Below are 12,635 nucleotides of genomic sequence, written 5' to 3'. Positions count from 1 at the left end.
GGTTTATTAATTTTGCTTACATTGGGTTCTTTGCAATTTTATAAAGTTTTGGCCGATGTCTTGCTGAAATTTTCCAATGTATTATTAAAATATCATTATGTTTTGGCAGCCATTCCTGTTACCGCGGTGTTCCGCGCGAACAGGAATGGTGATAAACATAAGTTACCAATTTTGTCAAGGGGCACCCACAAGTATATTTTTACCAAAAATAGATTTTTGTTTTAAATTTTATCATTATTATATTTCTTATTTAATTTTTTTCATTTTTATTGTTTGTTTATTATTTAAAATAAATACGTGAATTTTGGAATTAGCAAATTTGCGACCACTGTCAACTTCTACATTTCTTTTTGTTTGAAAGAGAATATTTGCAAAAATATGCCGCCTAAACGAATCGCTCTTAGTCGATCAACATCTCAAACACGCAAGAAGAGAACTAACCGTGTTTCAGAAAAATCGGAGCAACGGGAAGAAAGACTTGAAACTAATCGAGAACACAATGCTTTAGCCCGTTCCTTAGAAACGTCTGAGAAACAGGAAAGAAGACTGTTAACAAATCAACTACGCACTACTCAAGCCTGTTCCTTGGAAACATCAGAGCAACGGGAAAGAAGACTGTTAACAAATCAACTACGCACTTATCAAGCCCGTTCGTCGGAAACATCAGAGCAACGAGATGCAAGAATAAAAATTAATTTTTAATGCTTTAGCCCGTTCCTTAGAAACGTCTGAGAAACAGGAAAGAAGAGTGTTAACAAATCAACTACGCACTACTCAAGCCTGTTCCTTGGAAACATCAGAGCAACGGGAAAGAAGACTGTTAACATATCAACTGCGCACTTATCAAGCCCGTTCGTCGGAAACATCAGAGCAACGGGATGCAAGAATAAAAATCAATCAAGAACGCACTTCGCTATTCAGACGCTGCCAATACTCTGATTTGAATCTCAGTGCATTTCACTATGATCCGACAACCAACTATAGTCTTTCACCCAAGCGTCATCATCGGAAAAATGGATCAATTATGTATGTTTTGTAGTGCTCTCAAATTTAAGAATGAAACAGCTGGAATTTGCTGTTCTGGAGGCAAAGTGTAACTACCAGATTTAACGTCGCCAGCCGAGCCATTATCAACGTTGTTATCGGGTCAAGCAAATCAATAGAAACTTTTCTTAGCGAATATAGGTCAGTACATTCGTGTTTCCAAATGACTTCATTCGGTGCTGCTACAAGTATCGGTGCGCATATGGACAGCTAGAGTTATTTATTACATTCACATGCAATCCTACTTAAGCTAAAATTAAAGAGCTTTAGTAACTTAGACAAACATCATCGGATCTTCATGATGCAATATCACACTTGAGTTAAAACAAATATTAAGCTCTAAACTTGGTTTTATTGCGAAAAGTCATGTTTTTAGAGAGACACGGTGTTTGATGCATTCTATTGAACGGCAGAAAAAGAGAATTGCCACATGATTTGGCTTATTGAAAAACTCACACCAGGACAAATTGGTCAGCTCATATCAGCAGAAATATTCATGACGCCATTGATCCAGAATTATTTCAGATCATCATCCAAAATATGTTTCATGGTCGGTGTGCATCACCATACATGTCTGTTTGAAAATGCACTAACGATATCCTAGAGAATTAACTGTTGAGACTATCACTGGTTTTTTCACCATTAAATAAAATTTTCTATTCAAATCATAATCACAAATCTCATTTACACACTTAAATACAAAATTTAAATTCAAACTGAAAGCGTTGCAACGCACGCAGGGTACAGCTAGTATATATATATATATATATATATATATATATATATATATATATATATATATATATATATATATATATATATATATATATATATATATATATATATATATATATATATATATATATATATATATATATATATATATATATATATATATATATATATATATATATATATGTATGTATGTATGTATATATATGTATGTATGTATATATGTGTGTGTGTGTGAGCGTGCGTGTGTATAAAGAGAGAGAGAAAGACAGAGAGATACAGTGACTAAGGAAGTCCTCGTTTCCCCTTTACCTTTTCACGTTGGTAGCAAATAATTGAAATATCATGAGTCTGAGTTGTCATAAGCATGACAGTGTAAAAGTGGATGTTTAGAAATTTCTAAATGAAAATTCTTTTTTCCCCTAAACAACAAAAAGCTGTAACAAGCTAAGCTTATACACTGGGAAGAATTGAAAGGTTAAAAGCGAATGGTTCGTATTAACAAAAAACGTGCTCTGTATTATGTTTTAGTTATACTGCAGGTAAACAATATTAATTTTATGCATTGTTATCGCAATCAAAGGAAAAATGAGTATTGGTTTTGGTATAATGGATAAGCTTTTTAAGCGTAATAAAAAAAGCGTGCTTGAAGAGCAGAAGAAGAACATTTAAAAACTGTGTATGAGCAGCTCAGTTAAACATTATGTTATTTTTTAAAACGCATAATTGCTTTGTTTCTGCAAATTTTTCTATTGGATGTCATTTATTTCAATTTAATTTTTCTTATGTCAATTACTTATCATTGGCTAAAACTTAAAGTATTTTTTAAAAAATAAATTAATTTTTATGATTTTAATAACTTACGAGGGGCCTCCAGAAAGTAAGTTTCCCTATTTTCTTTAAAAAAAAAAAAGAACTCACACTTTGAGGAACATATTTATTGGCAACAAGTACAGCAATGCTTCAGCTATTTTTCAACATGGCCACCACCAGAATCTAGACACTTGTCGTATCAAAAAATCAACTTTTGTATCCCTCTGTCTTAGAACTTCACCGCCTGTGAATGGAACCAGCGTGTGACAGACGTCTTCAGCTTTTCGTAGTTGCCAAAACGCTCACCGGAGGACAGGAATTTCTTGAGGTGCAGGAAAACATGAAAATCGCAGGGAGCAAGATCAGGGCTGTAGAGTGGATGATCAAACAACTTCCAAGCAAATTCCGTCAAAACAGCTGCTGTGCGTCAAACCGTATGTAGACGAGCATTGTCATGGAGAAGCACAACACCAGCAGTAAGCATTCCACTCCTGTTGTTTTGAATGGCACGTCGCAATTTCTGCAGTTCCGTTGAAGACGTCAGTCACACGCTGCTTCCATTCACAGAGGGATACAAAAGTTGATCCCACGATACGACAAGAGTCTCAATTCTGGTGGTAGCTATGTTGAAAAATAGCTGAAGCATTGCTGTACTTGTTGCCAATAAATATGTTCCTCAAAGTGTGAGTTCTTTTTTTTAAAAAAATAGGGAAACTTACTTTCTGGATGACCCTCGTATTTTAAATTCATCAGAATTTACGCTAGAACACATTTCAAATGAGTTAAGTTAAGTAGCGAGCAAAACCCATTTCTAAAGCAAACCGAGATTGCATATCAAACCATAGAGTTAAAAAGGGCCAGCAAACACGGATAGGAACAATCTACTATTTTCATGTAAAATGCTTATGCTAATGTGCTTATGTGAATTGATACGTTTATGTGTATAATTATCCTGCTAACATTTTTCAATTACTTTTAGGAGTGATAAATTATATCCTTTCATGGAAAGCTTTTGTACCACTAGGACGGCTAACATTTATTGTGTACCTGATACATCCTATAGTACAGATAGCCGTAGTGGGAAATGTTCGCACGCAGATTCAACCAGACCACTTCTTTGCTGTAAGTTACAAATTCAACAAACACATAACAAATCCAACACATATTTCTCTTATACATGCTGTTTCTTAAGCATCACCCTTAGTAATTTAGAATAATTATAAAAAAGTAAAAACAAAATAAGTACACACATTGGGGTCACATGCGGGGACAAAAAATAAACACGATCGAAATATCATGAAATATAGTAGAGGAAGGCGTGTGTAGTAAAAACAATAAAAGGTTTTATTGGAGGTTGAAACTTAATAGCGTTTCCAATAATCAACTTTCTGTTTCCCCTCGCAATCAAAACTGCTTGATTTTGTAACTGTCGTTGAACAGCCGATCTAATTGTTTTTGAGTTGCGACTACTAATTTTCGACTCCGTAGTCTTGTAATTTTGAACCCAATCCAGAAGACAAGGGAACATCTGAATCAAGTATTGGGAGAAATTTGCCTTCGTGTATTTCTTGATGGAACTAATCCGCATTTGCGTTACATGGAGGGGAAAACCTCGAAAATCTCCCACTGTTAGCCTGATGGAAAGGGGACTCTAACCCTTGATCTGTCTACCACTGAGGATATTTCATGTTAGCACTGTGGACGGTGCGAGATTCGTATGGACCATCCATCGATGGGATTCGAACCCGGTTCTCCTCATTAGAAGGCAAACGCTCAACCCCCTGAGCCACCACTGCTCAAACTGCCTTATTTGTCATGACATCAACCCTCCCGTTCTGTGATTTGTGAAAATTTGATTGCCTTTCTGTATTTTTCGGTCTTTAAATAATAATTTTTGACAAAGCAGTAACTGATTTGTTTTTTAAAATTTATTTTACTGTGAGGGCACATTATATAAATGACCCACATTTTAAATTAGTTTTCAAAAATTGAAGCACAATATTTGAAATAAAAAAAAGAGGAAGAAAAGAAAAAGCAATCCGAGTATATAAATATTCCCTTTTTCCGTTTTTCCCTTTTTTTCAATGTCTTTTTTGTGCTAACTAAATATTTAAAAAAATTTTGCAGAACGCAATTTTGAATCTCATGTTACTACAGAACCGTTGATGATAGGGCTCTGAAACTCGGGTATCACCTACGAGGAGCAAATTTAGCTCCGATCCGAAAAATTGTTCAAAAGTTTCAACTATCCCGTACTGGAGAAATGTTCACAAAATGATTTATTTGCATTAGTTTGACATTAGCCATTGTTATAAATAAAACTGTAAACGATTTATGTTTAAGGTTCCATGGCGCATTCTGTAATGTTTAGTTTTACAAATTCACATATCAACGTGAATCGCACGATGATCGATGCTACGTCACCAAATTCGCATTTCAAATGTTTTCTGATACTATGTCTATATGTTGTATGTAGTACCATATTTACATGTAGTTGTACTTTTAAAACGTGTTTTTTGAAGAAGAAAAAATATTATGCAATTTGTTTTCTTCAAAAACTTAATATAGACCAATTCAAAAAAATATGAAAAAAAATTAGTTTGAAAGTTTTAAAAAGCAATGGGATTTGCAAGAAAAAGTAATCAACAAAATATTGCTAGAAGACTTTTGAAAATCGAGTTTATATAGTCTAAGCTAATTTTTCAGACATTGTGTTCATTTTAAATAAAGTTTACCTCAAAATGTGCAACAAAAATTTCTTATAAAGAAAGCAATTAAAAATCGGTGATTCATTTGGGTTTGTTATTTTTATTAGAAAACCACAGACTTTTTATCTGCATCTCTTAAAACTTTTATAATAAATTCTAGCAACACATTTTAAGATAAACTTCGTATAAAATAGCATTAATACCTGGAAAATTAACCAAGATAATAAAAAGTAGTTTTTAATAAGTTACACGCAATATTTTAATTTTTACTTTTCCGCTTAGAGATTTATTAAGTCTTATAAATTAATATAATAGTTTTACTATTTATGTATCTAAAAATTATTATTATATAATTAAGTAAATATTATTGCATATTGGATTTTTTATGGTGCAAAATTGCACGTTAAAATTGATTTTACGGTTAAAAGAACTGGCTCCCTCAGTGCGCTGATACTTTTTACCGTAATTTGATCCGAGTGTAGACAGTTGGTGCATAAAAGCGGACTAAAAAACCGTATTTATAAGTAGATATGCTTTTAAAATGGTTTTTGTACATTTAAAGTGTTAAAAACAATAAAAATATTTAAACGTTTCTGATATCGATTTTGCTGTACTAGAAAAAGAAGCAAACTTTTTACATTATTTTTTTCTTGCTTTCAGGTGTGGATATATTTTGGACATTTATGCGTCACTTACGGAACAGCATTTGCAGGAAGCATGCTTGTTGAGTCACCCTTAATGTCTCTTGAAAAAATATTTCTAAACAGAGATAGCAGAAAAAGAGACGAGGAAGCACCTGTTCGCAAAAACAGTGTCCTAAATGGAACTCTGAAAACGGAGAAAAATGGCGATATTGCTTCTATTGTGCCAATAGATTCTGAAGATTCTATGGGAGTAGACAATGCCGCCATTGTATATAGGCTATAAAAACCAAAGTTATGAGCAATTATAACGTCACATCACGTGATCTAAAATTGCCAGAATAACGTTATTATATGTTCCATGAAGTGTTATTTTGTGTGGTTATACAACATCGCATCATGAGATCTCTAATGGTCCCAAAAACTTTATGCTCCATGAAATGTTATCTTGTATACTAATATATAGTCACATCATGCAGCTTCACTTTCGCAATAATCCTGTGTACTAAGATAACCTCATAATATGTAGCTGATAATGGTCACAAAAACCTCATTATATGCCTCATGGAATGTTACGTCATGTACTAAAAATAAAGTCTGATCATATGGTAGCAAATAATTGCGATAAGTTACTAAGCAAATATTTCAATAAATACTACAAACTGTTGATACTAAGTATACTAAGAAAGAGTCACATAATGCAGCTTCATTTTCGCAATAATCTATGTGTACTAACATAATCTCACAGCATGCAGCTACTAATGATCACAAAAATTTTATTATATGCCTCACGAAAGGTTATGATGTGTACTAAATATTACGTCGAATCATGTGGCAGCAAATCAAATCGATAACAAATATTTTAACAAATACTACAAACTGTTGATAATTTCTATGATACTATATTTCATTGACTGAACAGACCATTTTCCCAGTGTTTACAAGCTTTTACGAGGATGAAGTTATCTTGTTTAATATAAGTTTTTATTAAATCATGTCGTAAAGGGTCGCAAATTGAATGTTAATGCTGGTCTGAAATTACTATCAAGAACTAAATTAAAAATTTTGGAAAAGTTGTTTTATGGTATTAGGAAACCAGTCTCGAGCCATTGGAAGTGAAATTGCAGATAAATGAACATAGTAAGACAACATAAATGGTTGCAGAGGCTTTCAATGGTTTATTTCTCTGTGAAATTATAATGGTACTTTTAAAAATAACACTTCAAGAGACGTAAGTAGTTTAAGGATGCGCTGTGGAAAATGAATAAAAAGTGTAAAAATTGATGAAGAGTATCATAAAAAAAAAGTTGCGATGACATTTTTTGTGACATCGCTAAACCGAGTTTGTTAATAATGTGACAGTAATTCTGTGATAGATTTCTGCTTTTCAAAGAATATTTAGTTATTGAAATGTGTAAACATTTCAAATCTGCAAATTGAAACTTGGTACAAAACATTTCCTTTTTATTAAATTACAAAATATATTTCTCCATTTCACTATGTTTATAAACTAGAAATACTAAGTTAAATAAATTTTAAGGTAACGCCATATCCTCTTGATACCTAATGTTTATTTCATATAACTTTATTGCTAAAAAAAGTAATATTTTAAGATTATTTTTCTGTTTTTATGCCTTTACAAAGAGATTTTCAGTGTCAAAATATAATCGGATTTAATTTCGTAGGTCTGAGATTTTAAATTACAAGGTAAGGAATTTGATTTAAGTAACCTCTTGAACAATTTTCGGCTTATTAATATCTTGTTATTTGAGTCTAGTGGATTTTTTTATATGATCAATATATCTTAAGAAATATATTATAAAAGTATCCAAGAATATCAAAAAATGCTAAAATATTTAAATTAATCATTTTTATGTAATAACTAATAAAAACTAATAAAGTTAATGAGGTTTAATTAATTGAAAGTCTTAAAAATATCTATAATACTCACTTAGCGCTTCTAAACTACATATTTCGAAGTAAAAATTCCCTTTTCTGCCATTCCCAGTTCATGTCCCCGGAGGATATGTAATTGTAAGAGACTATCGGAACAACAGTGAGAAATTATATTTTTATGCAGGTTGTTATATAATTTTGAATATGTTATATAATTATGAATGAAACTATTTTTAAAGTATTCGCATTTGATTACACGAAATTTTAAACATAAATGCATATTTACAAAATATTTGAGAAATACATACAATTATTTCTTTATAAGCACAATAATACAATTATTGAATAATGTTCCTAAGATCACGTTTTAAAACGATTTAATAATTATTTATTTTTTAAAGACTTTCAAAATATTCAACTAATAGAGTCTTACGATTTTTAAGGCATAAATTTTATAAAAGTCGTAAACAAATACACTGCAGTTTGTGTTTATTACATTTTTTCCCTGCAAATTTATTTTAAACTTCATTTATGTTTGAGATAATAAATCACATGCAAAGCTCATTTAAATAAACAACTTTTTAACGTAAGAGGACTGCATATACCTAGTTCAGAAACTTTTAGAGTGGTGTGAGAAAACAAATAATTTCCATGAAACTTTAAATACTTTTTATTTAAAAATTATTTTTTAAGTATCATGAGTTAAAATTGATTCTATATTTTAATTATAGTCATTAGCTTCTAAGAAATTCCAACATTCGTACAAGTGCATGCAATAAGAAATTCAACAAAAAAAATATGAAATAATTCCTAGAAATAATATAAAATTAAATTATTATTGTAATAACTTTTTCTTAACTTGAACAAATCATAGTTTTTTGATTATTTTAATGTTTTTTACATGATTTTTAACTTATGATTTATCCAAGACATCAAATACATGATGATAACAAGACATATAAAACAGATAAATTTAATAAAATTTGTTGATTTCAAGATATTAATAATCACATAAATCTATTTTAATACACTACATGCTTCGAGAAGATTCTAAATGTAAATGCTAGAAAGTTGAAAATCACCCAGAATTTCTTTTAAAATTTTAAATTAGTGAACCAACAGTTTATGCAACTTTTAAAACTTTTATATATTACTTTAAGTTTGTGTCGTTGAACTATTTTAAACACTCATACATTTATATGGAATTCAGCATGCCACATTAATTGAGTTTTATATATAAAAGTGTGACATAACTGTAAGGTTTAGCATATTTTATTTTTGAGAATGTATTGTTAATTCCAAAAATATATTTTTGAAAAATAAAAGTTGAAAAAATGGTTCATTTTGTATGATTTTAGGCAGATTTTCAATACCTAATTAAAATGATTATGACATGATTGATTTTGCAAAAGAGTTTTGAGTTGGCATTCAAAAATCTAATTCGTTTGAAATAAGTCAATCAGTTAAGAGTTAAGGACAAATTAAGTTTAAAATAATTAATTAGGTATTAATCTTTTTTTTATTGCGTATATATTAAATGTAGAGACGACATAAAATTAACTATCAAAATAAATATAACTTTGCCAAAAGTAAGTCAAGCTTATGTACCTTTAAGTAACCGAAAATGGTTATTCAACGTGTAAATTATTAAATATTGTGTAATAAGATATCAGAAAATTGCTTTGTAATTTAGAAGATGTATTGCTTTATAATTTAACTGAAGGCAGAAATTCCTGTAATTTTAAGCCTTCAGTTTTGTGCTTTTCATTTTGAAAAATATTGTTGCTATACATTTGCTACTTTCTTTCTTAATATAAATATTGCAAAAGTGACTGAAAAAAATACGTTAACTACAAATTTTATTACAATTAAAAAAAGCAGCAATACATGTAATTTAAGCATATCTGAAATAAAAAAAAAGAGATTTAAAAAAACTGTTAAATAATATGCATAAAAAATTTACAGGTGAATATCATTATAACATTTCGATTTTGCGTTGATGATAACCAAATATTTTCGGATTTTCTATGTTAAACCCATATGATTTTTCCGTCCAATAAGAATGCAACAACAACAATGAAAAACGGTTTTAGACCACTATCTTTTTACTTCAGATAGAGTTATATCTTGAAATAATTCGTATATGATTAGTCGGTGTGTTATGTCTTTGTTATTCATTCTAAATATTTTATTGACTCAAAAAATTGATGGAATTTGTAATGCTACATAAAAATTGATTTCGGACAATATAATTTTAGACGATTTTTCTCTGTTGTTTAAAATTCTTTTTAAGAAAATTTCAGAATTTTATTTTTTATTAATCTTTTTAATAGTTACAAGCTATATTTCGGTTATAAAAATGTCGAATAAAATTCTTTATTTGAAAACTTAAAAGAAATACAAATGATAAAATTAAAAAAAATTTTTTTTGATGATAACATGCTGCTTTTTCAATGATGTATTACAGATGTTTCAAAATTAATTTATTTGATATAAATTTTTCTTCTTCCTTTTTTTGTAATTTCATGTTTTTTTATTTAAATGTAGTACTGTAGTTATTTCAATTTAAAATTTATTGTGCAACTATTTTATGAATGCTTTTATGTTCTATTATTTACTCTATTTATTGTATTCAAATAATATGTAATATATAAATGTATATGGTTTCCTATATTTTCATGACTTGCAAGAAAAATTTCTAAAGTTCCACTCTTCAATCCTATTTAATTTTTGTGTATGACATTTGAGTACAAATATGTTGAAACGTATGAAAAAATGTTTATTTTTGCATCGATTATGAAGATATTTAAATTCAAAGAGACACATTTTGTTCAGAAAAAGATTGCGTATTTCTGCATTTCTTTTAAAATTAAATTACGAAAATAAAAAAAAAACACTTGCTAGTAATTTGTCACTTAGATTATTGATCACAGTGTTGTCAGTGTTACGGTAATACATTTTTAAAGCAATTTTTTGAAAACAATAACTTTATGCATACATAACACAGTATACAATGGAAACGAGTACAGAAAATTTGCATTTTACTTTATTTCTTATCTAAATTATCTATCTATTTTTATCTAAATTAATGATATTTTCAGATTAAATTTTCCACACAAATTTTACAAAATTTTTTAAGATGCTTTCCTAGGTATTTGAAATTAAGTCTCATTATGTGTAGTAGCTTTTAAAGTATTAAATAAACAAATTTAAAAGTACCCGTATAAAAGTTTTAATTTTGATGCTTTTGCATAAATTGTGCCGCTAGACTCAATCTAATATGAGAGAATATTTAATATGATATCATTTAATTTTAAAAAAAAATATAACTTATACATTGAGAAAAAAGTATAGTCATTAGACTATGGTAAAATTTACTGCATTTTTCAGCTCGATGGGAACATTAAAATGCAATTATACCATAACTCTTTCGTAATATGACTTCGCAAGATGAGGAAATCATCTTTCATTTTGTAAAAAAATAAAAAAATAAATTCCCCTCATTTTAAGAATAAAGAACGTTAGACACGTGTATTTATTTTTTAACATTATTCTCAAAACGTGACGTCACCAAGCAAAATAACAATTCTTAATTAAAGAAAATAACTACAAATAGCACTTTTACTATTACTTTAATACTTGAATAAATCCAAAAGGTTTTCTCTATATTTTTGAAATTAACTCTTGAAAACAAATGCTTTGTTTACAGAATATTATAATGTTCAAATTAGTATGCCTTGCAACTTTTAAACTAGTCATTTCTCCCTGATCGTATCTTATATCAAGATTTGAGTAATTATAAATTTGACGGTTAGGTGGAGCTGTACTTATTTTTGGTTGCTACAAATGTTTTATTAAAGTAATATAATTTATCCGACTATTTAACTTTATGATTTATGACTTAAGAGCGTCGCCTGCTTTCTAAATACTTTTTATACAGTTAAAATATAGTAATTTCGTCAGATTACATTGATGTAATATTATAAAATGCTTTGAAAAAAAAAAAAAAAAAAACGTGGTGAAGCACGAATGCTTTATTTCGTATTAATTTTTAAAACTTATTTTTAATTTTTTTTTGTTACAATGCAAATAGACTACCTCAAAAGTATCCAGTGAACTCTAAAAAATTTCAACTCATATCACGGTAAAAATGCCATCACTCAAAGTGTCGGTACATTATACGGTAAGATCCGTTTTGACCGTAAAATTTCATCGTGAAAAACCGATTTTTAAAGTAATATTTACAGTGAAAATAACGGAAATACTGTAATTAAATAAATATTGATGTGAAAATTACGGTATAAAATTGTACAGTAAAATAGGTTTTACGGATGGGTACCAATACATTTTACCGTAATTTGTAATTTGATCTGCAATTTCTTACAATGTGGTATCTCCTAGTTTTATTGTTATGCATATAAAAGCTAGTTGTTTTAGTTGTGTTTTTCAGACATTGAAGAGAAATCTTAATTTGATTATCAGTAAAATCTACAGATGGCGTTGGCAGCTCCACTGAAAAAACTGAAACATTTAATTCTGAACATTCGATTCGATTTTATTAGAATTATAGACTGATGAAAACTGTTCTGCTTGATATTTCAGCCCTTTATGTTAGAAATGATTTTATGATGTTTAAGTGTAATAGAGTTATTGCTTTTTTTTTAAATTTTGCTATTGTAACTTGAACTTCTTTCCTTTAATGAACCAAAACCATTGAACCATCTGATTGGGATTATGAACTTTGATAGACATAGTTTATAGAACCGTTAAATTTTGTTTCTTTGATCACATTGCATAGCTA

The 12,635-nt window shown here is 29.2% G+C and overlaps 1 protein-coding gene across 1 annotated transcript in view; it reads left to right on the top strand.

The window, feature by feature from the left end:
- The window catches only part of LOC107452073 (nose resistant to fluoxetine protein 6-like), a 50,099-nt gene extending 43,566 nt beyond the window's left edge, over nt 1-6,533 (top strand). Inside the window, exons 15-16 of the mRNA XM_043041537.3 lie at nt 3,569-3,711; nt 5,958-6,533. Of these exons, the coding sequence (XP_042897471.1) occupies nt 3,569-3,711; nt 5,958-6,224 (410 nt within the window). The 3' untranslated portion in view covers nt 6,225-6,533. The remainder of the gene's footprint in view (nt 1-3,568; nt 3,712-5,957) is intronic.
- The last annotated feature ends 6,102 nt before the right edge of the window (nt 6,534-12,635 follow it).

This window comes from Parasteatoda tepidariorum, chromosome 1 (assembly GCF_982258835.1).
Source record: "Parasteatoda tepidariorum strain Cologne lab strain chromosome 1, Ptep-v5.0, whole genome shotgun sequence".
Lineage (NCBI taxonomy): Eukaryota > Metazoa > Arthropoda > Arachnida > Araneae > Theridiidae > Parasteatoda > Parasteatoda tepidariorum.
Note: the sequence above shows the minus strand (reverse complement) of the source record. Positions and strands in the feature narration are given on the sequence as shown.